At 34.8% G+C, this 27,653-nt stretch overlaps 1 protein-coding gene across 2 annotated transcripts in view; it reads right to left on the bottom strand.

Annotated features, from left to right (window-relative positions):
• The window catches only part of LOC101899127 (uncharacterized), a 324,327-nt gene that overhangs the window by 69,772 nt on the left and 226,902 nt on the right, over positions 1-27,653 (bottom strand). For both annotated transcript variants that reach the window (XM_059123686.1, XM_059123685.1), the window contains exons 7-8: positions 24,560-24,699; positions 21,029-21,158 (exon numbers count right to left, since the gene is read on the bottom strand). In XM_059123686.1, the coding sequence (XP_058979669.1) occupies positions 21,029-21,158; positions 24,560-24,699 (270 nt within the window). The remainder of the gene's footprint in view (positions 1-21,028; positions 21,159-24,559; positions 24,700-27,653) is intronic.

Consider the following 27,653-nt stretch of genomic DNA (forward strand, 5'->3'; position numbering starts at 1 on the left):
TTAAATTCAATAGGTAAATCAGTGACTATTTCATGTGTAATCCCCATACTACCATTCAATGATGTAAAAAATGTTTTTGTAGACAGTGGGATACGTTTGAAATTAGGTAATTTACTCTCATCTAAAATTGAAGTGGTTGATCCTGTGTCAATAAGCGTTTTTATTTTATATTTCCCGATTGTTAAATTTATCAATGGAAGTGCCTTTTTGAGGCAGTTATATGAAAATTTATTTGCTCTTCATTGGCATTCGAGCTTTCAGTGGCTTGAATATAATCTATCTCCATTTCGGAAGAATGAGCCAGCCTTGAATTACCTGAAATATTTCCTCCAGACCCATGAATTTGAGAGCCACTGCGTTGATAATTTCTTTGGTTCTGATTAAATGATCTACGAGTTTGATTGGAATTAGCAAAAGTATTTCTATTACCTGAATAGTTGTTATAATTATTTGTATTTGGAACATTCATTCTGTTACTAAAATTATCTCTATAGCTATTATTATTATTATTATTTACATTGAATTTTTTTGCCTGATTAGAGTCATCAATTTTATTAACTACCCTAATCAAACCTTCACGTTCTAATAAATTATAAGCATCACGTAATCTATCAATATTTCTATTTATAATAACCGATGCTAAGTTAATGTCTATATTATTTAAGAATGTTTTAAGCATAATTTTTTCTACGTATGTTGGACTGAACTCCAGTGGTTTATCTTTATCATATTCGTACTTTTCATTTAGCTTACACAGAATTTCTCTTAACTGCTTGTAGTAATTTGTGATGCATTTGTTTTTCGTCTCAAATGCCTGCTGGTACAACTGATGGTAAGATTCACGAACTCCAAAATTGTTAATCAAAGCCTCCTTCGTTTCCTCCCACATTGGATTGGGTCCCAATGTTCTTAACACATGAAGTGCCTCTCCTTGTATTTTGTTTAGCACTACTCTGTTATAAATATAATTGTGTGCTTCAGCATTTTGTCGGATAAGCAACAAAACTGTATCCACCTCTCTGAGAAAAGACGTAAGCGCATATGTTTCGTCTCCCCTATATTCGTGGATGCGTTGAGCATCTTTGAGAACATCGTTCATCGAGAGTGATAATTGTGACTGCATTTTAATTGTTCTCTTAAATTGTCTCTTAAGGAAATTACAACTTTTGTAAAATGTATTGATCACAAAGTGTGGTTTTGTCGTATGCAAAATGTCACGTAGGCCTTATATTTTTGTTGTTGTTTTTTTTTTTCATTACTGATGATTAAAACCGTTTACTTTTTTACACATTTCAATGATGATTTTGTTGTTTTCTGTTTATGTCCAACAGTTATTTTTTCGACACTGACCTTGAAAGGTGAAATGTTTCTTTTTCTTATTTATAATAACTATATTTCTTATAAATTAGTAGTTTTTTTTATGAAGTGTATGTTATTTAAGTAATTTTGAACACTTAAATTTTAACTAAATGTTCTTTTTTTTTAATAATATTCAGAAATAACTTTCACAAATAAACTTTAGTTTTTAGGGATACTTGTAGTTATATTAAATTTTATCACTTGACTATAAAACATAGGTTCACTTTAGACTGCGCCAGTTATATAGATTAAAACAAATGTAATTTATTTGATTTATTTAAATATTTTTATTACACATTACAAATGTAAGGCCGTTAAACTCTAAACTCCAACTGAGCTTAAATTAATAGTGTTATGAATATTTAAACTAAAAATAGATAAAGAGAAATAAAGAAAATAAAAAGAGAGTGGAATATTCATTGAGAGAAAGAGATATTATAATAAAGAGAATGGTAGTGGTAAATGGGAGACAGTGATAATGAGTTGGTGAAATGAATACAAATAATAAAACATAATGGATAAAAACAGTAAAATAGAGTGAAGGGCATAATTTAATTCATATATATTTTTAAATACGTAACTCGCGCGGCACAGCTGTTCAATTTTTTCTTTACCATTTACCTTTTTGTCTAGCTTAGGAAAAGAGCTTGGGGAGAGGTGGCTGAGGGGAGGTATGCAATAATGTATAATAATGGCATGTTATGATTGCATATGAATTTCCTTTTTATGGCCTATGGAGGGGGAGGGGGAGCGCGAAGGGGAGAATGCTAAACAAAAGAAGCTATGGGGCAAGGGAGCTTGACAAATTATTGTTACTTTTTTAACTTCACTACAAATTTTGAAAGGCCTAAATCATTGCCGGATTAGAATGGGGGGAAAGGGCGATGAAACACAATGGCAAGGCGGAAGGTAACATTGCCTGGTTTTTATTTGGCGTCTCTACTTTTTGTGGTACCTTCTCTTTGTTGTTTGTTCCACTTTTTCCAGTCTCATTGTTTGCCCTGAAATTTCTTCTAACTTCTTCATCGCCATCTTTTGGCATTTTCGATCCTTTTTCTTTGTTTTGCACCATCGAAATGGGAAATGTGATGTTTTCCTGTTCTGAAGTGGTATTAATTTGATGGTAATTGGCAACGAGAACAACAACAGCACAACGAACCCAGCCATCATCGGAATCAAGTACAACACCCAACTGTCGTTTGCCGGAAAGTAATTTTCAATAGCAGCAATAACTTTGGCATACTTTAAGGGATTATGCAAAATATGAAGATGATCAGCTTAGAGGGGTTTTACATAGATAACGAACGAATGAACGACCGAACGAACGCAAAAGTAGGCTTTTAGGCCTTCGCCAATGCTTATGGAAATTTCTTTCGTTTTTAGTTAATGGAAAAGCGAACAAAATGCCCTTGAATGGATTCCATTAATTCCAAGGGACTAATGGCACAAAATTTGTTTTTTTTTAGGAAAATGTGGGAAGGACTTTTTTTAAATGAATATTCAAATATTTTAAGCTCAAGGTAGGCTTACCACCACTCCCCTTCCGTCGATCTCTTTATGAGAGCAACTTTTACGTCTAGCTGGTCAGCAGTGGCCAGTTTTAATTTTAGCAAAAGAAAACCTAACTTTGTTGAAAGGAAATTTTGCGAAATCATGTCTCTAGAAATGTCCCATGGAGACTTCCAGCAAATTGTCCTGGCTCGTCTCTATTCACTTCCGTTCAATTCTTATATAGACTCTCTGTAGCTCGTCTGTGGGAAACCTTCCGATAATCTATGGATACTGTCTTCAGTGCCCCTTTTAGAGTCTCTATCCTACTTATCAATGGAGACTTCTATTAGCTCGAGAAGGAACCCTTTGTTTTTTCTCATTGGAGACAGGAGGACTTCCCTATAAACCCCTCATCTCATTTTTCAAGTCTTCCCTATTGAGACTTTATGCCTTTTCTATAAAGATCTCAGGCCTTCTCTATGAGAACTTCAGGTCTTAGAGATACATTCAGGTGTTCTTTTTAAAGAACTTCAGGTCTTCTCTATAAAGACCTCAGGACTTCTATACAAAAATTTGGAGGTCTTGACTCTGAAAACCCAAGAACTTCTCTAAAAAACCCTCAGGATTTCTCTACGAAGGCCACAGGTCTTCCCATTGATGACGTCAAGTCTTCTCTACGAATATTTCCGGTTTTTTCAATGAAGACTTAAAGTCTTCCCTATAAGGACCTCAGATCTTTTCATATGAAGACCTAAGAACTTCCATACGAAGACTTGAGGTATTGACTATGAAAACCTAAGAACTTCTCTAGAAACCCCTCAGGATTCTCTACGAAGGCCGCAGGTCTTCCCATTGATGACCTCAAGTCTACGAATGTTTTCGGTCTCTATGAAGATCTTAGGTCTTTTCATTGAAGACTTAAGGTCTTCCCTATGAAGACCTCAGGACTTCCATACGAAGACTTGAGGTATTGACTATGAAAACCTTAGAACTTTGCTAGAAACCCCGCAGGATTTCTCAATGAAGGCCGCAGGTCTTAAATTTGATGACCTAAAATCTTCTCTATCAAGATCGTAAGTCTTTTTAGAGCAGACATAAGGTCTTCCTGTGAAGACCTCAAGTTTCCACTATGAAGACCTCAGGTCTTCTCTGTGAAGACCTCAACTCTTCCCTATGAAGACCCAAGGTCTTCCTTATGAAGACCTCAACTCTTCCCTATGAAGACCTCAGGTCTTCTCTGTGAAGACCAGAGGTCTGCTCTATGAAGACCTCAAATCTTCCCTATGAAGACCCTAGGTCATCTTTATGAAGACCCTAGGACTTTTTTATAAAGACCCTAGGTCTTCCCTATGAAGACCGTACGTCTTCCATATGAAGACCCTAGGTCTTCTCTATGAAGGCCTCAGGTCTTCTCTATAAAGACCTCAGTTTTCCATTATGAAAACCTCAGGTCTTCTCTGTGAAGACCTGAAGTCTTCCCTATGAAGACCCCAAATCTTCTTTATGAAGACCCTAGGTCTTCTTTATGAAGACACTAAGTCTTCTCTATGAGGACCCTAGGTTTTCTTTATGAAGACCTCAGGTCTTCTCTATGGAGACCTCAGATCTTCCCTATGAAGAGCTCGGGTCTTTTCTATGAAGACCTCAGGTCTTCCCTATGAAGACTTCAGGTCTTCCCTATGAAGACTTCAGGTCTTCCCTATGAAGACCTCAGCTCGTCTCCCTGAAGTCTTTAAAAGACCTCATATCTTTTCTATGAAGGCCTCAGGAAGCTATGAAGACGTAAAGTTTTCCCCATGAAGACTTCAAATTAAAGAACTCTGGTCTTTTGTAGGTAGACCTCGGATTTTCCTTTGTTTGAGTTTAGTTTTTCATATCAAAGTTTTTAGTAGGAAACCTCCCTTTACTCTTGCTCCCTTCTGAAACCCCTCCTTATTGCTCGATTTTACTTTGTTCTACTCATTAACAACAAAACTTTTCCCATAAACTCCTCCGTTTTCTATAGTTTCTGCAAGTAGGCCCATTTCGACTTATAATTACTTGAAGTTCTCTGTTTTTGTTCTCTCCTCAAAAAAAAAAACTTTTCCATTTCCGTGACACGAGAACTAAATGCATATGTTTAGAAGTTAATTGCATGCCTTTTTCCTGTTATTCTTCTTTTCCAATTTTTATTGGCAATTTGTTTGGTGGGGTCGATGGTGTTTTCTTGTATTGTTTATTGTTTTTATGGCCCATTTCTGACTAGCTGCTGCTATTGATTAGCCCAGCGATATGTGGAAAGTTGAGCGGGCAATTACAAGTTGAAAAATTCTCTGAGTTTTTGTTTTTTTTTTTTTACTGAAGACTTCCCTTTAACAAATAAAACTTGACATTAATTGGCCACGCAAACATGGAAATCGTGTGACAAAGTAAAGCAAAAAAAAGCAATAACAATGAAAAGAGAAATCAAACTTGCCAGGAAAATATGTTAAGATGTGTTCTTAATTAGCCGGAAGTTGTTGTGGTTAATTCGAGGGACAATAAAGTTTAGTTATTGGGCGAAGGAAAAACAAGGAAACCCGATTTTTTCCTAATAAAAATGGCATTCGTAAAAAATTGGACCCTAAAAATATGCAACCATTTTCGAATTAATGTGATACCCAAAGTATATATAAAATTATATTTGTTTTTAATTATAAAATTTTATTCTTCCGTTTTTCTCAAAGAAATAATAGAAAACAACATTTTTGTCTTCTATAAGTGTGCTATAATATTTAAATAATTTCACGACCAAAATTATGCAATACTTATTTTTTAAATTAATTTGATGAGCAAAAGTAATATCATAAAATTATATATATTTATTTTAAATATATATAAAAAGATATTATTTCCGTTTTTCTCAAAAAAATGCTAGAGAACAAGAAATTGACTCCTAAAAGTATGCTACAATGTTTGGTTAATTTAACGACCAAAAGTATGCTGTAGTTATTTTATCTCAAAAATTAAATAAAAATATATTTCAAAAGAAACACTAGAAACGAAAAAAATTGCCGCCTAAAAGTATGCTACAATATTTTATTGTTATTATAATTATTATTATTATTATTATTATTATTATTATTATTATTATTATTATTATTATTATTATTATTATTATTATTATTATTTTTTTTATTATTATTATTATTATTATTATTATTATTATTATTATTATTATTATTATTATTATTATTATTATTATTATTATTGTAAAAATATAAATAAAAACATTTTTCCGTTTTTTATTCCAAAAAACACTACCAAGCAAAAATTTGATGACCATAAGTTTATAATAATTATTTTATTATAAAATTATGTTTTTTTCCTTATTTCTCAATAAACAATAGAAAACGAGAAAGTGGCTCCTAAAAGTATGCCAGATTTTTTTATTTTTTAACAACCAAAAGTATGTATAATTTATTATATTATTAAAAATTCAATTAAAATATATTTGTCAATTTTTCTCAAAGAAATACTAGTAAACAAGAAATTGGCTCCTAAAAGTATGCTACAGTCTTTAATTATTTTGACACGCAGAAGTATGCAATACTTATTTTATTATAAAAATATAAATTAAATTATATTTTCTCATTTTTCTCAATGTAATACTAGAAAACAAGAAATTTGTTCCTAAATGTATGCTACAATTTTTAAGTATGCAATATGTATTATATTACAACAAAATTAAATAAAATTGTATTTGTCAATTTTTCTCAAAGAAATACTAGCAAACAAGAAATTGGCTCCTAAAAGTATGCTACAGTATTTAACTATTTTGACACCCGGAAGTATGCAATACTTCTTTTATTATAAAAATATAAATAAAATTATATTTCCCCATTTTTCTCAATGAAATACTAGAAAACAAGAAATTTATTCCTAAATGTATGCTACAATTTTTAATCAATTTGACACCCTATACCTATACCAATTTTATTATAAAAATATAAATAATAATATATTATCAATTTTTCTCAAAGAAACACTAAAAGTATGCCACAATATTTCATTTTTTAACAACCAAAAGTATGTATAACTTATTATATTATTAAAAATTCCATTAAAATATATTTGTCCTTTTTTCTCGAAGAAATACTAGCAACTAAGAGAGTGGCTCCTAAATTTATGCAAAAATTTTTAATCAATTTGACACCCATAAGGATGTTATACCCATTTTATTATAAAAATATGACTAAAAATATATGTTTCCCCCTTTTTTTTTCAAAGAAACACTAGCAACCGAAAATTTACACCTAAAAGTATGCTAAAATTTTTAATTAATTCGATGACCAAAAATAAGTAGTAATTGTTTTATTATAAAAATATAAATACAAATATATTTCCCCATTTTTCTCAAAGAAATACCAGCAACTAAGAGATTTGCTCCCAAGTGTATGCTACAAATTTCAATCAATTTTACATCCATAAGTACGCTATACATACTTTTTTATAAAAAAATATATAAAAATATATCATTCATTTTTCTCAAAGAAACACTGGCGAAGAAGAAATTGGCTCCTAAAAGTATGCTGCAATATTTAATTTTTTAACAACCAAAAGTATGTATAACTAATTGTATTATTAACAATTATATTAAAATATATTTGTCTATTTTTCACTAGCTTGGCTCCTAAATGTATGCTATATTTTTTAATTAATTTGACAGCCATAAGTGTGCTAAGCCTATTTTATTATAAAAATTAAATAAAAATATATTTTTTCAACTTATTTCAAAGAAACACTAGCAACCGAAAATTTACACCTAAAAGCATGCTAAATTTTTTAATTAATTTGACGAAGAAAAATAAGCAGTAATTATTTTATTATAAAAATATAAATAAAAATATATTTCCCCCGTTTTTCTCAAGAATTACTAGCAACTAAGAGATTGGCTCCTAAATTTATGCAACAATTTTTAATCAATTTGACACATATAAAAACGTTATACCCATTTTATTATAAAAACATAAATAAAAATATATTTTCCCATTTTTCTCAATAAATACTAACAACTAAGAGATTGACTCCCAAATATATGCTACAATTTTTAATCAATTTGTCACCGATAGTTATGCTATACCTATTTTATTATATTAAATTTTATTATATAAAATTATATCCTCCATTTTTTCACAAAAAAAACATTAGCAAAGAAGAAATTGGCTCCTAAAAGTATGCTGCAATTTTTCATCATTTTGAGAGTCAGAACTTCGCAATACTTATTTTATTGTGAAAATATAAATAAAAATCTATGTATTCACGTTTTCTCAAAGTAACACTGTCAAACATTAAATAAGCTCCTAAAAGTATGCTTCAATATTTCATTAATTTAAGGAAAAAATGATGCAATACTCATTTTATTATAAAAACGTAAACAATTTTTTCCGCATTTCTTCAAGATATATTAAGAAACAAGAAATCGTCTCCTAAAAGTAGGCCACATTTTTTTGAATATATTTTGCCCAACAAGATAAATTTTGATTACCATAAATTCCATTTATTTATGTCTCAAAATAATTTGTAAAAGATTTGCCCATTTCTTTCTTAAATCCCATTGTGGCCTATTTTTCCAAAACAAACGAATCTCAATCCTTTTTCGTCGCTTGATATATCCTGCTAAAAAAAATCCCATTAATGTCATTTTTGTTTAATCCTGCTCTCGCTCTCATTGTTTTAATTTATGTATGACACTTAAATGAGCTTTTCTGGTGGTGTTGATGTTGGTGTTTCTGCACCACCCCACCAAAACAATTGTTATTTATTGTTTTATGTATTTTTTCTTTGCTGTTCATCCACTCAGACACACACACGCACATGCCTAAAAGTATACAGCATTAACAATCAAGATCTCTTTTCATTTATTCATCTATTGTTTTCATTTGTGCCTAAATACCCTCTAAGTATCACAATTGGGTGTCAGTGTTTTCTTTGTTGTTGTCGTTGTTTTTTTTTTTTTGTTCATCTTCTGTGTGTGTGCTTGCATAAGTACTTACAGTGCTGGCGTGCATACTTTTAGGCTGTGCCACTCAAATGTATAAACATGACAATATATTGCCTACATGTCGGCTTAAATTGTAATTTATACTTTTTAATATTCTAATAACAATGCAAACACACACAGACACACACTGACACCAACACATTGAAACAAACGCACACGCCCACGGACTCTCTGAGACAAAAGGCAAAGTAGAATAATGTGTCATAATACCCTTCATTGTATGAGTGTGAATATGTGCGGGTATGTGTGTTGAAAGTGCAAACTGGCGGTTTTCAAATCAACTCACATTATTCTTGTGGTGTTTACAATCGGAATATAAATATGAGTGGGCGCAAGAGACAGGGATAGGTCGTGTTAACCACAATTCTCCCTAAAAATATGCAAATTTATTTCGTTTTCCATGCCCATATTTTTTTTTCTCCAACCCAGTTACTGAGAAAGAGTCTGGAATTTACAAAAGAAGGCCTCGAAACATAAAACAAAAAGAGTTTGTTGTCGTTGGTTATTGGGTTTGAATAATTTAAATGATATTTATTGTATTTGGTTTTGGGAAACTTCGGCGGGTGGAGAGGGACAAAGTCAATAGAAAGTTTTTTTTCATAAATTTGATTTTTTACATTTTTTAAAAAAAGAACAAAATATTTATTCTGAAGGTTGTAAGTGAGGCTGTTTGAAATATTCGGAGAAGACCTTCATAGAGAAAACCTGAGGTCTTCACAGAGAATACCTGAAGTCTTCACTGAGAAAACCTAGGGTCTTCATGGGGAAGACATGAGTCCTTCAGAGAGAAGAGAAGACCTGAGGTCTTCATAGGGAAGACCTGAGGTCTTCATAGAGAAGACCTGAGGTCTTCAAAGAGAAGACCTGAGGTCTTCAAAGAGAAGACCTGAGGTCTTCATAGAGAAGACCTGAGGTCTTCAAAGAGAAGACCTGAGGTCTTCATAGAGAAGACCTGAGGTCTTCATAGAGAAGACCTGAGGTCTTCATAGAGAAGACCTAAGGTCTTCGTAGAGAAGACCTAAGGTCTTCATAGAGAAGACCTAAGGTCTTCATAGAGAAGACCTAAGGTCTTCATAGGGAAGACCTGAGGTCTTCATAGGGAAGACCTGAGGTCTTCATAGAGAAGACCTAAGGTTTTCATAGAGAAGACCTGAGGTCTTCATAGAGAAGACCTGAGGTGTTCACAGAGAAGACCTGAGGTCTTCATAGAGAAGACCTGAGGTCTTCATAGAGAAGACAAGAGGTTTTCATGGAGAGAACCTGAAGTGTTCATGGAGAAGCCCTGAGGATTTCATAGCGAAAACCTGAGATCTTCACAGAGAAGACCTGAGGTCTTCATAGAGAACACCTGAGGTCTTCATAGAACACCTGAGATCTTTACAGAGAAGACCTGATGTCTTTATTGAAAATAGACCTTCATAGAGAAGACCTGAGGTCTTCATAGGGAACACCTGAAGTTTTCATAGAGAAGACCTGAGGTCTTCATAGAGAAGACCTGAGGTCATCATAGAGAAGACCTGAGGTGTTTACAGAGAAAATTTCATAGAGAAGACCTGAGGTCTTCATAGAGAAGACCTGAGGTCTTCATAGAGAAGACCTGAGGTCTTCATAGAGAAGACCTGAGGTCTTCATAGAGAAGACCTGAGGTCTTCATGGAGAAGACCTGAGGTCTTCATAGAGAAGACCTGAGGTCTTCATAGAGAAGACCTGAGGTCTTCATGGAGAAGACCTGAGGTCTTCATGGAGAAGACCTGAGGTCTTCATGGAGAAGACCTGAGGTCTTCATGGAGAAGACCTGAGGTCTTCATGGAGAAGACCTGAGGTCTTCATGGAGAAGGCCTGAGGTCTCCATAGAGAAGACCTGAGGTCTGCATAGAAAGACCTGAGGTCTTCATAGAGAAGACCTGAAGTCTTCATAGAGAAGACCTGAAGTCTTCATAGAGAAGACCTGAGGTCTTCATAGAGAAGACCTGAGGTCTTCATAGAGAAGACCTGAGGTCTTCATGGAGAAGACCTGAGGTCTTCATAGAGAAGACCTGAGGTCTTCATAGAGAAGACCTGAGGTCTTCATAGAGAAGACCTGAGGTCTTCATGGAGAAGACCTGAGGTCTTCATGGAGAAGACCTGAGGTCTTCATGGAGAAGACCTGAGGTCTTCATGGAGAAGACCTGAGGTCTTCATGGAGAAGACCTGAGGTCTTCATGGAGAAGGCCTGAGGTCTCCATAGAGAAGACCTGAGGTCTGCATAGAAAAGACCTGAGGTCTTCATAGAGAAGACCTGAAGTCTTCATAGAGAAGACCTGAGGTCTTCATAGAGAAGACCTGAGGTCTTCATAGAGAAGACCTGAGGTCTTCATAGAGAAGACCTGAGGTCTTCATAGAGAAGACCTGAGGTCTTCATAGAGAAGACCTGAGGTCTTTATAGGGAAGACTTAAAGTCTTTATGGGGAAGACCTGAGGTCCTCTTAGGTCTTTATCTGGAAGACTTACAATTTTCCCAACGAGTTTCTGAAATCTATGGAAGCACATCCTTGGTCTTTTCTAAGACGATTCTAATATTTTGTTAAGGAAGGACCCTCAAGGTTTTCAATTGTTGTCGATTTGTTGTGAATCTTTCATCCCTCCCTGCTTGCCGTTCTGTCATAAAATTCAACAACAAATATTTTCAAGTATTTATTTTTTTCCAATCATATTTGAAATTGTTTTCAGGCTTAGTGGGGGATTAAAATGAAATTCAATATTTTTTGATGTTTTTTTTTTTTGTTTGCTCTGGCAAACTTCCTTGCCATAATTCCCATTGTTTTGTACAACAATCTGGAAGTTATTAAATTATTAAAAGATATTTATCTATTTGTTGGTAGATTTTCGCACAAAGAAAAGTTCGAATAATATGTTTTCCTGGTTTTCACTTTTAGGTAAAGGAAAATGGGTAGTGGAGGAAAAATAACAAACATTTGCATTTTCAAGGGAACTGAAATTTGAAACCGAAAATTGCTGCCTGGCTCAGTTGATTGGAAAATTGGGAAATTCTTTAAATCGACAATGATTGTCTATTAAATTGTTGGACAAGTGGATGTTGTTGCTACTGCTGTTGTTGCTGTTAATCCTGCTGATATGGCAGTAATGCTTTGAGAAATTGAATTATTTTTTCGGTTGTTTTCCACTTTATGGAGGGTCATAGATTTGGGGTGCTATGGGGGAGCAGGAAATAGTTATTGTTTCCTTGTTTCAAGAATTTTCTTTCCCTCCTCCCTTAATTTTTGTAAAAATTCTCTTGCTAAGACAAAAAGATGCTTCAGGTTCCACAAAAGCTTTTTAACCCCCAAAATCGTATTAGGGGGGTGAAAAGTTATAGACATTCTTAGCAACTTTTCTCCGAAAACCCCCCCTTATTTTTTTTTGTTATCAAGAAGCTGGCCAAAAAATTCTTATCAATCATTTTCTGTTACTTGTCAATTTTCCTAAGGATATTCCCTTCCCCCCCCCAAACCTACCAATCACTGGGAAAATCTCTTCAGTTTTTCTTTCCTAAGATGACAAGGAAGCCTTAAGTGTGTGTGTGTGTGCATGTGCCGGCAGATTTCCGGGGCCATGAAAATGTTTGTACAACACATTGCCGTTTATTAATAAAACATTTGTTATTGTCAATAATGAGTAACGACAGGCGCTTGTCAGGATTTATTTTCAACGTTTTATTTCCTCGTTCCGTGTTTTTTTTTTTTTTTTTTTTTCTAACAATTTCTATACCCCGGTTGGAGGTGTGATTCCCCAAAGGATGCATTGCTTGCCTGCCTGCAGACATTGATTATAAGGATTCATATTTTTTATTTCCTCCAATTCCATGCTTTCGTTAGGAGCTGATATTTTGTCATGTTATTATTGAAGGAATTTTTCATTTCACTGCCATGTCTAGGCAAAGCTGCCAAATCAATTGGGGAATCAAGAAGGTTTCTTCCTTTCCTTCTAAAAAAAACAAGGTAAGTCAGTTCGCTGTAACTCGACCTGTAATTGCTTTATTTTGATAAACGACCTTTCATTTGTCGTTTTTGCTCCCATCCCAAGCAGAATTGCTTCTCTCTCTTTATTACACAAAAGAATGTGCGTTCATTGCATACTTTTAGGAGGATTTTTTTCTTTATTTTTGTCAGGCATTTGCTTCGTGGTTCTTTTTTCATATTGATCCATGATTGATGGCAATTCATGATTTCCGACACAAATAAACTAATTTATTTTCAAAAGAAACAAAGAAAAAAGAAATCTAAAAAATACCTAAAAGTAGGCAATAAAAATCTTATTAAATCCCAAAAGCAGTGTTTTTCACAATCGTTTTGTGTGGACCTCTTAAAAAGTCTAAAGACCTCAGATCTCTCAGGGCTTCAGACCTTAGCTTGACTAAATTACTAAAAAAGTACCTAAAAGTAGGCAATAAAAATAATTTTTGAAACCCAAATCGGGACTTCATAAAACTTCCATATACTTTCAATCGACCACTGAAAAAAACCTCAAGATCTTGTATTCTCTATGAAGACCTCTGGTCTTTTCTATGAAGACCTCAGGTCTTTTCTACGAAGACCTCAGATCTTTTCTATGAAGACCTGTGTTATTTTTTATGAAAACCTCTGGTCTTTTCAAGGAAGACCTCTGGTCTGTTCTACGAAGACCACAGGTCTCCTCTATGAAGACCTCAGGTCTTCCCTATGAAGACCTCAGGACTTCCCTATGAAGACCTCAGGACTTCTCTATGAAGACCTTAGATCTTCTCTTTGAAGACTTTAGGTCTTCCCAATTAAGACCTCAGTTTTTCGCTATGAAGACCTCATGTCTTCTCTATGAAGACCTCATGTCTTCTCTATGAAGACCTCATGTCTTCTCTATGAAGACCTAAGGTCTTCTCTATGAAGACCTCAGGTCTTCTCTAAGAAGACCTCAGGTCTTTTTAAGAAGACCTCAGGTCTTTTTAAGAAGACCTCAGGTCTTCTCTATGAAGACCTCAGGTCTTCTCTATGAAGACCTCAAGTCTTCTGTATAAAGACCTCATGTTTTCTGTATGAAGACCTCAGGTCTTCGCTTTGAAGACCTCATGTCTTCTCCATGAAGACCTCAGGTCTTCTCTATGAAGACATCAGATTTTCTCTATGAAGACCTCAGATTTTCTCTATGAAGACCTCAGGTCTTCTCTGTGAAGATCTCAGGTCTTCTCTATGAAGACCTCAGGTCTTCTCTATGAAGACCTCAGGTCTTCGCTATGAAGATCTCAGGTCTTCTCTATGAAGACATCAGGTCTTCTCTATGATGACCTCAGGTGTTCTCTATGAAGACCTCAGGTCTTTTCTATGAAGACCTCAGGTCTTCTCTATGAAGACCTCAGATCTTCTCTATGAAGACCTTAGATCTTCTCTATGAAGACCTCAGGTCTTCTCTATGAAGACCTCAGGTCTTCTCTATGAAGACCTCAGGTCTTCTCTATGAAGACCTCAGGTCTTCTCTAATGAAAACCTTAGTTCTTCTCCATGAAGACCTCAGGTTCTCTTCATGAAGACCATAGGTTTTCTCTATGAAGATCTCAGGTCTTCTTTATAAAGACCTCAGGTCTTCTCTATGAAGACGTCAGGTCTTCCCTATGAAGATCTCAGATCTTCTCTATGAAGACCTCTGGTCGTCTATATGAAGACCTCAGGTCTTCTCTCTGAAGACATCATGTCTTGCCTCTGAAGACCTCAGGTCTTGTCTCTGAAGACCTCAGGTCTTGTCTCTGAAGACCTCTGGCCTTCTCTATAAAAATATTAGGTTTTCTCTATGAAGACCTCAGGTCTTCTCTATAAAAACCTCAGACATTCTATATGAAGAATTTAGGTCTTCTTTATGAAGACCTCAGGTATTCTCTGTGAAGACCTCAGGTCTTCTCTATGAAGACCTTACGATTTCTCTATGAAGATCTCAGGATTTCTCTATGAAGGTCTTCAGGTCTTCTTTATAAAGAACTCAAATCTTCTCTATGAAGACCTCAGGTCTTTTCTATGAAGACCTCAGGTCTTCTCTCTGAAGACATCAGGTCTTGTCTCTGAAGACCTCTGGCTTTCTCTATGAAAATATTAGGTTTTCTCTATGAAGGCCTCATGTCTTCTCTATTGAGGCCTCAGCTCTTCTCCATGAAGAATTTTGGTCTTGTCTGTGAAGTCCTCAGGTCTTCTTTATGAAGACCTCAGGTCTTCTCTATTAAGAGCTCAGGAATTCTCTATGAAGACACAGGTCTTCTCTAAGAAGATCTCAGGCTTTTTTTATGAAGACCCTAGGTCTTCACTAAGAAGACCTCTAATAAGACCCAAGTCTTGTCTACGAAGATCTCAGGTCTTCTCTATGAAGACCTCACGTCTTCCCTATAAAGACCTCAGGTCTTCTCTATGAGGACATCACATTTCCTTTGTGAAAACCTTAAAAATCAAAGTCTATTGCCTACCCCAAGGCGCTTAAATGTTTCTTCGATTTCCTAAAAATTTTTAAATATTTAAAATATAAATATTTATATTTTTTGCCAATTAAAATATTCCTATATTTCTTTACATATTTATTTATGGGCATGAAGTGAACACACAAACCCACATAAGATTATAAAATCAACAACTGCGCACCAACACATTCACCTTGCAAGGCGTTGAAGAGTGTGAACACCAACATATTTTAATCTATTCAACACCCACCCAAACGCTCAACTCAACTGGATGTCTATATCCAACTAGACATACAATTTACCCCTTGGCATATCACTTGAGAGATATTTTGAACACCCTTTTGAAAAATCTTCCAGCCAAGGGGGGTGCAAAAAAGAAAAATGTCTGGAATATTGTTGTGCCGAAAAATATGCACAAGTATGCAAAAATATGCATGTGTATATGTGTGTGCGGTGGTATGCAGTGCATGTATTGGTGTTAAACACAAATATTTACAAGCCAACCATAAACAAGTGAGCCTTGAAGTGGGTACATGGTGGGTGGGCGGTGGGTGTTCTGGGGGTTGCGTCCAGGGGTTGTGTGATATGTTGGCTGTTGTTAAGCCTATCATCCAGCTGTGGGGCGAACTTCTGTTTTGTTTGTCCAAATGCACGTATGTGAGTGAGTGCATGTGTATATTCGATGTAAATGTTAAATTTAACATAACATTCTATGTTGTTGTTTGTTTTTTTTTGTCGTTGTTTTGTTGTTGTTGTAATGTTGTTTTCATACTCCCATCCCTGGATGCTCATAACTTTGGTTATGGGGTGCATATTATTTTGTAAGAATTTTCTGGAATTCACACAAATTGTGTGCGAGGTGTAGTTGAAAAAGTTGTCTGGAGGTTAAGAAAAAAAGTGCAAAAAAACTCAAAGTCTTAGGAGAATTTATTAAATATACAGGATGATCGATATGCAACATCGTGTGTCTACGACAAATATTATGTGGTGTTATAAGGTTCTAACAAATAGTGTTTTGGGTAGAAAAAAAATATAAAAAATATTTTAAAAACCAGTAAAGAAATTCCTAAAGTCGGGCGGGGCCGACTTTATGATACCCTACACTTTGCACTTTTTATGGTAGAATTCAATCATACACGCTATGATTATAATTCTAATTTAAAGTTCAAAGGACTAAATATGCCGAAGCATTTGTGTCTTTTAAATTCGGACTTTGATGCAAAATTAATTTGAAATCATATAAAGATATACATGGGAGCTATATTCAAATCTGAACCGATCTCGATAAATTTTGGCAAATGTATTTCTGAGCTGTGTTTGATATATTTCCCTGAATATCGCTGTTACGGAGTGCATATTACGGCTGCGGAGGACAAAAATAACAAATCGGATGAACATTATATATGGGAGCTATAGCTATATCTGAACCGATCTTCACCAAATTTGGCATACTACCTTCTAGACTCAATTCGGTCGTAAGTGCCAAATTTCATTCAATTCGGGCAAATATTAGACGTTTGGCGCACAATAAAATGTAAATCGGACGAAGTTATATATGGGAGCTATATCCAAATCTGAACCGATCTCGATCAAATTTAGCAAATGTATTTCTGAGCCATATTTGATATATTTTCGCAAATATTGTTGTTACAGGGTGCATATTACGACTGTGGAGGACAAAAATAAAAAATCGGACGAAGTTATATATGGGTGCTATAGCTATATCTGAACCGATTTCGATCAAATTTGGCATACTTATTTTCAGGTCCAATCTGATCGTACGTGCAAAATTCCATACTATTGGGGCCGATATTACACGTTTGCAAATCGGACGAAAATATATATGGGAGCTATATCTAAATTTTTACCGATTATCTCCAATTTCAATAGGGTTCGTCCTTGGGCCAAACAAATGTTGTTTGCAAAATTTCATCTCAATCGGATAATAAATGCGACCTGCATTTTGTTCACAAGAATACATGGACAGACGGACTGACATTCATAAATTAACTCAGAAAGTGATTCTATGGAGATCCTCAAAAGTAACTATGGGTCTATCTCGTTTCCTATTGCCTGTTACAAACAAATGCACAAAGACATAATATCCTTACCGCTATGTGGTGTAGGGTATAAAAATCGCATATTTCAATTAGGGCTAAGCCCATAGGAAAAAAATTGGAAAAGATCTGCTTGCTCAAAGCCTTAGGAACAAATATCAAAAAAAAAAATCCACATTACCTTGAAATTGACAAATTCCCTAAGCCATAGGCGTTAAAAAGACAAGAAAACACACAGTCTTAGGTCTCTGGAATAATATTTTGAAAAATTTAACTGCCATAGGTATAGAAAAAAAAAAAAAAAGATTACAAAAATTCACTTTGCTTCTAGACCAGGAATAATTTATTATTTTTATTTATTTAAAAAAAATCAAAAAAAAAATTCCGTTTCAGGTTATTACAAAAATATTTCCACGATGCCTTGGGTCGAAGGAAAAAAGAAATATAAAAAAAACTTGTTACGTTGCCTTAGAAAAAACATAAGATGGAAAAACTGCAACCAATTTTAGACTGCTGCCATTATTTCAGACTGCTGCTACTTATCCGATAGCTGTTAAAATTATTCCAGTGACAGCCCATTCTATTGTTTACAAGCGCACCAAAGCATTTTGCTGAGAATTTTCCAGAAAAAAAGTTATTCGTGATGGAATTCAAGCGTGATAGAGGTGTGATTTCTTTATGTTTGGCTATAAAACCACAAATGGCTATCGTCTGAGCTCTCCAGGATTTAAATGTGAATAAATCTTTTGTGTCTCGTACCATGGCTCGTTACCATGATACTGGTAGCGCAGCCCGTAGACGTCAAGGAAGTGGACGGAAGAAAACAGCGACATCAGCAGAAATGGTTCGAAAAGTAAAGAAGAGACTCGATTGAAACCCGCCTCGCAGTGGCCAAAAAATGGCTCGTGAGCTGAACATATCGCAATATTCCATTCGCCAAATATTGAAAAATGAGTTCAGGGTAAAGCCATTGAAATTCCAAAAAGTGCAAGAACTTGCACCGCAACAGAAAGAAAATAGACTAAAAGAGCTAAAGAGTTCGCTTCGCGTGGCCGAAAGTGATGAACTGCCGAATTTGATTTTCTCCGTCTCCGATGAGAAAACATTCGTTGTCCAGCAGTTTATAAACAAACAAAATGATCGTGTTTACCTGCCAAAGATGTCAGCTGAAAACGTCCACCTTCGGTGCGACACCAGAACTCAAGCGCCGGCCATGGTGATGGTTTGGGCCTCCACAACAGCCGATGGTCGCTCTCCGTTAGTATTAATCGACTGTGGCACCAGAATAAATGCCGAATATTATCGGAGCTTATATCGGACCTGGACCTGCATAGAAAATTTTCTGCCACAGACTGTAGCATCCATTTCAAACTTCAAATACGACATCTCAAACAATTTTGGTGAGTATTGTACCTAAAACCAAAATACTGAATATAGGGAGGTACTGATATATGGGGGCTATACGAAGACGTGGACCTGCAAAGACAATTTTCTGTCACAGACTGTAGTATCCATTGTGAACTTCAGATGCCAAATTTGAAATAATTCCGGTGAATAATGACGCTATAATCATCATCAAAATACCGAATATCGGGAGGTATCGTTATATGGGGGCTATACGAAGACGTGGACCTGCACAGACAATTTTCTGTCATAGGCTGTAGTATACATTACGAACTTCAAATATTAAATTTGAAACAATTTCGGTGAATAATGTCGCTTTAATCATCAAAATACCGAACATCGGGAGATGCCGTTATATGGGGGCTATACGAAGACGTAGACAGACGGACATCGCTAAATCGACTTAGCATTTTACGCCGATCAAGAATATATATACTTTGCTGGGTCTGACATGAGTATTTCGAGGAGTTACAAACGGAATGACAAAGTTAATATACCCTTTATAGATGGTGGAGGGTATAAAAAATTTAAAAATTATGGCGTTTGACTTTGTTGCATTTTTTTTTGTCTTACCCTGTATTTATAAGAATTTTATGGAATTTACACAAATTGTGTGCCATGTGCAGTTGAAGAAGTTTTTCGAAACCCTATGAGAGGTATATTTTGGGAAAATATTTTTGTTTCGAATATACACATTGTTCTGGTTTTGTTGGAATTTGTGGAAAATAATTTTAAAATAGATCCACCTAATTTTGGGATTTGAGGAAATACTTTTTTTATCAACTTTCCTTGTTTTGTTGGAAAATAATTTTAAAATAGATAATTTTAAAATGAAATTTGAGAAAATTTTTTTTTTATCAATTTTTTTTGAAATCTGATCCCGTTTTTCTAAAAAATAAAATTTATTTTCCCAAAAAAAAAAAAATATATAAAAAAAATATATAAAAATTATAAAAATGTGCGTCCTTTAAATTTCATTGATTCCTTTCAATACCTTGAGACCCCAATTGAAAAACCCCCTCCCCATCTTACATTTAATTTTTGTAAATAATTTACAGCAAACTTTGTTTTCTGGCACTACAACAAAATGACAAATATTTTCAACACCCTCATAGTATTCCCCAAACGCCATCACACACACACTCATACATTTTTTGCATAAATATTTTCATAAGTCTACCATGGCGAAAAGTTTGAGGGCCTTAGGACACCCTGACTTTTTTTTAGTTAGGGTCGTTATAAGAACATATTTTTTGTCATTTGACATGTGTTGTGCCCATAAAAAACGACAACGACAAACAGCAAACAGGACACCCATGTGTATTACAGGCCCCCACAATGTAAAAGTATGTGTGAAAGTAATACTTTAGTACGACACAAATGCCCCCCATTTGTCCTCCGCCACCAAAAAAGAAACTTCCAAACTGTTTTGGGTTCAATGAAGATTTTTGTGCGTTACGGCCGTTTGGTGCCGGCACAGGCAATGTGTTTTTGATAGTCAACCAATAATAGGGCTATGAAAATTATTGGTCCACATCGATGTGTGAGGAAGTGGGTGCGTATGTGTAACGTGAGAGAGAGAGAGAAGAGTGTGTATGTCTGCCTGCTCTTATTTTCAAAAGGCTGCAAGTCTTAGTTTTTGATGACGGTTCTTTTTTTTTTTTTTTTTTTTTTTTTTTTTTTTTTTGGCGGGGTTACAATATTTTTGGCGTTTTCTTTTTTTCGCAGAGCTTAAAAAATCAGGCACTGGATTTTGCTGGGCTTCTGGGAGAAGCACTTGTCAGTTCCCCCTTCACCTGTGAAGCCATGTAATGTAAATATTGACTTTTGTTAACTCTTCACCCACAAAATGCAAAGGGGGTGGGGGGGGGGGTGGGGGTACAACATGGGCTGTTAAGAGACACTCATATTTGTAAAATGGTGGTTGTTTTTTTTTTTTGGGTATTTTTCTACGGATTTTGTAACCCAGTCCCCTATTCTACCCAGTTGTGCATTTTTTTTTCGTAAATTTTTTCCCTCCAAAGGCAATTTCACGCACATGTCTTGTCATATATGGTAATGAAATATTGATACGTTTTTTTTTCTATCCCCACACAATGTTTAAGGGATGGAAGGTTTGTCAAATTTTTTAACCTTCACAAGTTTTTGGGGTGGTTTAACAAAAGTTTTTTCCTCTTTTTTATATTTTTCCATATTTTTTATGGCCACAAGAATATTGGGAAAAATTGATGTTTATTTAATACTTACATCGCACGCTTAGATAGTAACCAATCGATGAATATTGATAGTTTAGATGGCGCGAGGTACATTTATACCAGCCGGAGTGTTCGCGTCGTATGGAGGTGAAATTTAAGAAACCATCACCGGTTTGAGGGACCTGCAAAAGAAATGGAAAGGAAAAACTTGAATTATTAACAAAAAATAGAAAAAAATGTGAAATGTGTTGCATACTTTTAGGCTGACAAGAATTTTTTTTAATAAATGTATATTGGCAAATGTATGAACTCAAGGATATTGGTGACACCAATTGGAGTTCTAGAAAAATGGAGCTCTCACTGGATTAAATTTTAGTAAAACATAAAAAATGTGAAATGTGTTGCATACTTTTAGGCTAAAAGTTTTTTAAGGCATACATTGGCAAATATAAGAAGTTTTATAGCATATATTGGCAAATTTGGGAAAATCAATGATATTGGTGAGACCATGTGGGGTTCTAGAAAAACAAGGAGCTGGATAAATTTTTAGTAAAATTGAAAAATGTAAAATGTGTTGCATATTTTTAGACTGAAAGAGTTTTAGAGCATATATTGGCAAATATAGGAAATCGCGTGATATTTTTGAGACCAAATGGAACTCTGGAAAAACCATGTGGCCCGCTAGAAGACATAAAGGTCAAATGGAGAGAAGATGGTCTCAGAGGAGACCAAGTGGTAGGAGATCAAAAGAAGACAAAGTTGTCTCGTAGGAAAACATAATGTCTCACACTAGACTATGTGGTTTAAAACGAGAGGCAGTGGCCTTTCTGGAGACCAGGAGATCTCACAGCATAAATCTTTAGTAAAATAGAAAAATCAAAACTAAAATGTGTTGCATACTTTTAGGCGAATACCAGTTTTGATACATGCATTGGGGATGTTAGGTGGTCAAGTGGTATTAGTGATACCAGGTGGAATTCTGAAATAAGCATGTGGGCATCTAGAAGACTAAGCGGTCATATGGCGAGAAAGTGGTCTCAGAGGACATCAAACGGTAGGAGACTAAAAGGAGACCAAGCTGTCTCGTAGGAAGACAAGATGACTCACACGAAACCAAGTGGTCCAATACGAAACGCAGTGGTCTAACTGAAGGGCAAGAAGCCTCATAGCATTAATCTTCAGTTAACAAGAAAATAGCAAAATGTGTTGCATACTTTTGGGCTGAAAAGTATTTTTATATAGAAAATAAAGTGGTATTGGTGAGACCTGCTAAGACTTTGGAAAAACCTTGTAGCCACAATCGGAGCGATCTCAAAGACGATCAAGTGTTAGCAGAGCAAAAGAAGACAAAGTGATCTCGTAGGAAGACCGAATGCTTCACACGAAACCAAGGAGTTTATTACGAGAAGCAGTGGTCTCACTGCAGTCCCACAAGAGACCAAGTGGTCTCACAGGGTCAATTTTCAGCAAAATAGAAAAGAAAATAACATTTGTTGCATACTTTTAGGTTGAAAAGATTTTTGTGACATATTTTGTGGAAGTGGAAGTCAAGTGGTATTGGTGAGATCAGGTGCAATTTTTGGAAAAGCAATGAGACCCGCTAGATTACAAAGAGGTTAGATGGAGAGAAGGTGGTCTCAGAGGAGATCAAGAAGTAGGAGACCAAGTGGCCTCGTAGGAGAACCATTTTTTTCACAGGAAACCCAGTGCTTGATAATGGTCTCACTTGGTACCAGGAGGTCTCACAGGATAATTTTTTTTAGTAAAATATAAAAAAGTAAAATGTGTTGCATACTTTCAGGCTGAAAAGAATTTTTGAGGCCTAGGGAATATAGGAAATCAAGGGAATTGGTGGAATGATTTCACTTGAAAGCAAGCCATTGGAGAGATCATTCCGCCTGGTCTCACCAATTTCCTTGATTACCTTACTTCTGGAAAAACCACGTGGCTAAGAGGGCTTAGAGGTCATATGGAGAGAAGATGGTGTCAGAGGCGATGAAGGGCTTGGAGATCAGAAGAAGAGCAAGTGGTCTCGTAGGAAAGCAAAAAACTGTCTCACACGTTTAAAACGAGACGCAGTGGTCTGTCTAGAGACCAGGAGGTTTCACAAATAAAAAGAAAAATATAAAATTATAAAAAATAAAATGTGTTGCATACTTTAAGGCCGAATCAACCAAGGTGTAGGAGAGCAAAAGAAGACCAAGTGGTATCGTAGGAAAAAAAAGGTTTCTTCTTTTTTTCACACGAAACCAAATGGTTTCAAAAGGGACGCAGTGGTCTCACTGCAGACCAGAAAATCTCAAAGGACCAAGCCCCATAAGAAACCAAGTGGTCTCACAGGAATATATTATTAAGGACGTGGATTTTTTAAAAGATATAATTTCAAGGACTAAGTCTCACAAGAGACTCTTAGGAGGATATTAAGGACATTTTGAAGAAATTTTGTAATAAGGGTGTGGATTTTTTAAGGGATATATTTTCAAGGACTAAGTCTCACAAGCGTGGTTCTTTTAAAGGATATTTTTTTTAAAGGGCGTGGATTTTATAAAGGATATTTTTTAATGAGGGCCTGGATTTTTTAAAGGATATTTTTAATGAGGCGTGGATTTTTTAAAGGACATTTTTTAATGAGGGCCTGAATTTTTTAAAGGATATCTTTAACGAAGGCGTGGATTTTTTAAAGGATATTTTTAATGAAGGCGTGGATTTTTTAAAGGATATTTTTAATGAAGGCGTAGATTTTTTAAAGGATATTTTTAATGAAGCCGTGGATTTTTTAAAGGATATTTTTAATGAAGGCGTGGATTTTTTAAAGGATATTTTTAATGAAGGCGTGATTTTTTAAAGGATATTTTTAATGAAGGCGTGGATTTTTTAAAGGATATTTTTAATGAAGGCGTAGATTTTTTAAAGGATATTTTTAATGAAGCCGTGGATTTTTTAAAGGATATTTTTAATGAAGGCGTGATTTTTTAAAGGATATTTTTTCAAGAAAATGGAGGTCTTAAATTTCCAATTCCCAAAAGAGACCAAGTGGCCTTCCAAGAGATTTTTCAAAGACATTTTGAAGAAATGTATTATTAGGGGCGTGGATTTTAAAAGGATATATATTTTTTTAAGGACTAAATCCCACAAGAGACTCACAGGAGGATATCAACGACACTTTGGAGAAATATTTTATTAGAGGCGTGGATTTTTTTAAGGGCATTTATTTTAGGACTAAGTCCCACAAGAGACTCGTATGAGGATTTCAAGGACATTTAAAAAATATAAAACTAAAGGCGTGGATTTTTCAAAGGACATTTTTTTAAGCAATTGCCCCAGCAGAGGTTAAGTGGCCTCTCAGGAGATTTTTTAAAGACATTTTGAAGAAATATTTTATTTGGGGCGTGGATTTTTTAAAGGATATTTTTTCAAGCAAATGAGGGTCTTAATGTTCCGATTCCCAGAAGAAACTAGGGAGATTTTTCACAAAACATTTTTTCAAGGACATTTAAAACCAAACATATTTTATAAAGGGCGTGGTTTCTTTAAAGGACAATTTTTCAAGGACATTTAAAAAAATTGAAATCGATTAACTTACCGGTGGTTCGCCATCATCCTTCTGCCATCTGGGTGTGCTGGATGGATTCGAGTCAACATCACATTTTAGAGAAACCTCAATGCCCTCCCGCAGGGGATAGCCAAAACCTGGGGTGCGTGATATGGCAAAGGAGGGGGTATCTGAAACAAAAAACGAAAGTTTTAAATTATTTAAGGAAAAAAACTAATAATTTTTATTTCGAAATGTAAGTTTATAAATATAAAACAACATTATCCATTTCAATCAAAAACTGAATTTTAAACTTAAGCTGAAATCATGGCATCAATTTCATTTAAAATAATGTAAATTTAAATTTCTACAATCCTCCAAACATTGGCATGAATAAATTTCCATAAAACCCAAAAAAAAGTGATGGCATATTCATTTAATCAATCATAACCAAATATTGTTGGAATGTTTAGACAAACCGGTTTTGTTTTTGTACAAAAACAATGTAAATATTCGGGGGTTCAACCACATAACAACATCAACAACAACAAGAGCTGGACAGACACCATTAGATCAATAGAGACTGGCTGAGAGACAGACGTCTCGTCCAAAAATTGCGCAAAACTCTAATCAATGAATAAAATGCAAATATTTCACAGGACAGCTAATAATTTTTGGTTTTCAAAAAAACAAAAAAAAAAAAAACATTTTTGAATAAATTTTGTTATTCAATACTTCTTTTTTGTGTTGTCGTTGTTGTTTTTTTCAAGCATATGCCAGGATTTTTGATTATTTGAAATTCAAATGTTAATAAAAATTGATAGACAGACACTAGAAACTAGAAAAAAAAATATTTTTTAATTTTATTGGCTTTGAAATTTAAACATTTTTCCGAGCAATTTTTAACCCTCACATGTGTCAAGGGGGTATATACGAGAGTCCTTATTTTACACAGAGTTGTGACAAGGATTCTTATCCTGACCATTTATGTGTTATCTATCTACTCCTAGCGTTTTTATTTTTCCTACGCAAGCATGGGGTCCTTTGGGACCCCTTCCTCATGAGGGTTAAATGTTATGAGAATCTGTAATTGTGTAAATATTACAAATATTAAAATTGAAATATTATCCCTTATATTATTTGATTGCATTGCCTGAATTCCCTTACAGAATTTAAAGCAATGTTTTGATTTTTCCCCAGGACTAGACCCACCCCCTCTCCCTCACTCACCCAGGCAATTTCAGGACTTCTTTTATTTGTTTGCAATGCTCATTCATGTGTTCGTTGAATTCAATGCATAGCAATGTATAAATACAATTCAATACACAATTCATTTGTTAAAAATATTTGTCTGTCCTCTTGCCAGCCAAGCAGCCACTCATTCATTCATCCTTGCATCCGTCCAGCCAGACAGACAGACAACCATTGGACAACCGGCTAAAGGACTATTCAGCCTATTCTCTATCATTGGCCTGTTGTTTGGCCATTCATATAGCCATGGCCTTTCTCACAATCATACAGACAGACAGACATATCATTGGGTATGTTCCAGGACCTACCTCCTCCCTCTCCACGAGCACGACATATCCAACTCTTATCCGTTCAACGACACACCAACGAGCTGTCTATCAACTGTCTGGTTGTAATTTGTATTTGATTCATCAATGGAGAATTCAAAATTAAACATGTAAACTTGTAGTCCCTGGGATAAGGATACATGTTGTGATATGCCAGCAAGGACAAAGTGGCCTCGGTGGGAGAATATAAAATTAAAAAAAAAAAATAGAGATACAACTATATTTTTCAGGAGTCGTTAAACAACGAGGCGTGGATTTTTTCAAGGATAAGATTTTTTATAACATATTTTTTCAAGGACCATCAAAGGCTTGGATTTTTAAGGGATATTTTTCAAGGACCATCTAAGGTGTGGATTTTTTAAAAAATATTTTTTCAAGGACCATTTGAGGCGTTAATTTTTAAATGAATATTTTTTCGAGTACCACTAGAGGCGTGGATTTTTTTTCAAGGACCATCAACAGAGTCGTGGAATTTTTAAAGAATATTTTTTCAAGGACCATCTACAGAGGCGTGGATTTTTTAAAGAATATTTTTTCAAGGACTGTCAAAGGCGTGCAATTTTTAAAGAATATTTTTTCAAGGACCATCAAAGGCGTGGATTTTTTAAAGAATATTTATTCAAAGACCATCAAAGTCGTGGATTTTTTAAAGAATATTTTTTCAAGGACCATCAACAGAGGCTCGGATTTTTTAAAGAATATTTTTTCAAGGACCATCAAAGGCGTGGATTTTTTTAAAGAATATTTTTTCAAGGACCATCAAAGGCTTGGATTTTTTAAAGAATATTTTTCCAGGGACCATCAAAGGCGTGGATTTTCTAAAAGAATATTTTTTCAAGGTCTATAAGAGGCGTGGATTTTTTAAAGAATATTTTTTCAAGTACCATCAATGGCGTGGATTTTTTAAAGAATATTTTTTCAAGGACCATCAATGGCGTGGATTTTTTAAAGAATATTTTTTCAAGGACCATCAAAGGCGTGGATTTTTTAAAGAATATTTTTTCAAGGACCATCAAAGGCGGGGATTTTTAAAGGAATATTTTTTCAAGGACTGTAAGAGGCGTGGATCTTTTAAGGAATATTTTTTCAAGGACCATCAAAGGCGTGGATTTTTTAAAGAATATTTTTTCAAGGACCATCAAAGGAGTGGATTTTTTAAAGAACAGTTTTTCAAGGACCAACAGGGGCGTGGATTTTCTAAAGAATATTTTTTTGGAACCAACAGAGGCGAGGATTTTCTAAAGAATATTTTTTAAGGACTGTAGAATTTTAGCAAAGTCCTTTAGACCACCAAAGGTGTATACCATGAAGAATGTTCAAGGACCTTCAAACAACAAAGGTGGGTAATTATTCTAGGACCTTTAGACGAATAAGCCAGTTTTTTTTAAATAAAAAAAATATTCAGTGACCTTCCTGTCACTTAACGTATATTTTTCCTAAGTCGTTTTCACCACCAAAGGTGTATTCCATGAAGAATATATTTGAAGGACATTCAGTCACTGGAATTTGGATTTTTTTAAGGGATTTTACAAACCATATTTTTATCAAGAATCTCTTTTACAATTAAG

Source organism: Musca domestica, unplaced genomic scaffold (genome assembly GCF_030504385.1).
Source record: "Musca domestica strain aabys unplaced genomic scaffold, Musca_domestica.polishedcontigs.V.1.1 25, whole genome shotgun sequence".
Lineage (NCBI taxonomy): Eukaryota > Metazoa > Arthropoda > Insecta > Diptera > Muscidae > Musca > Musca domestica.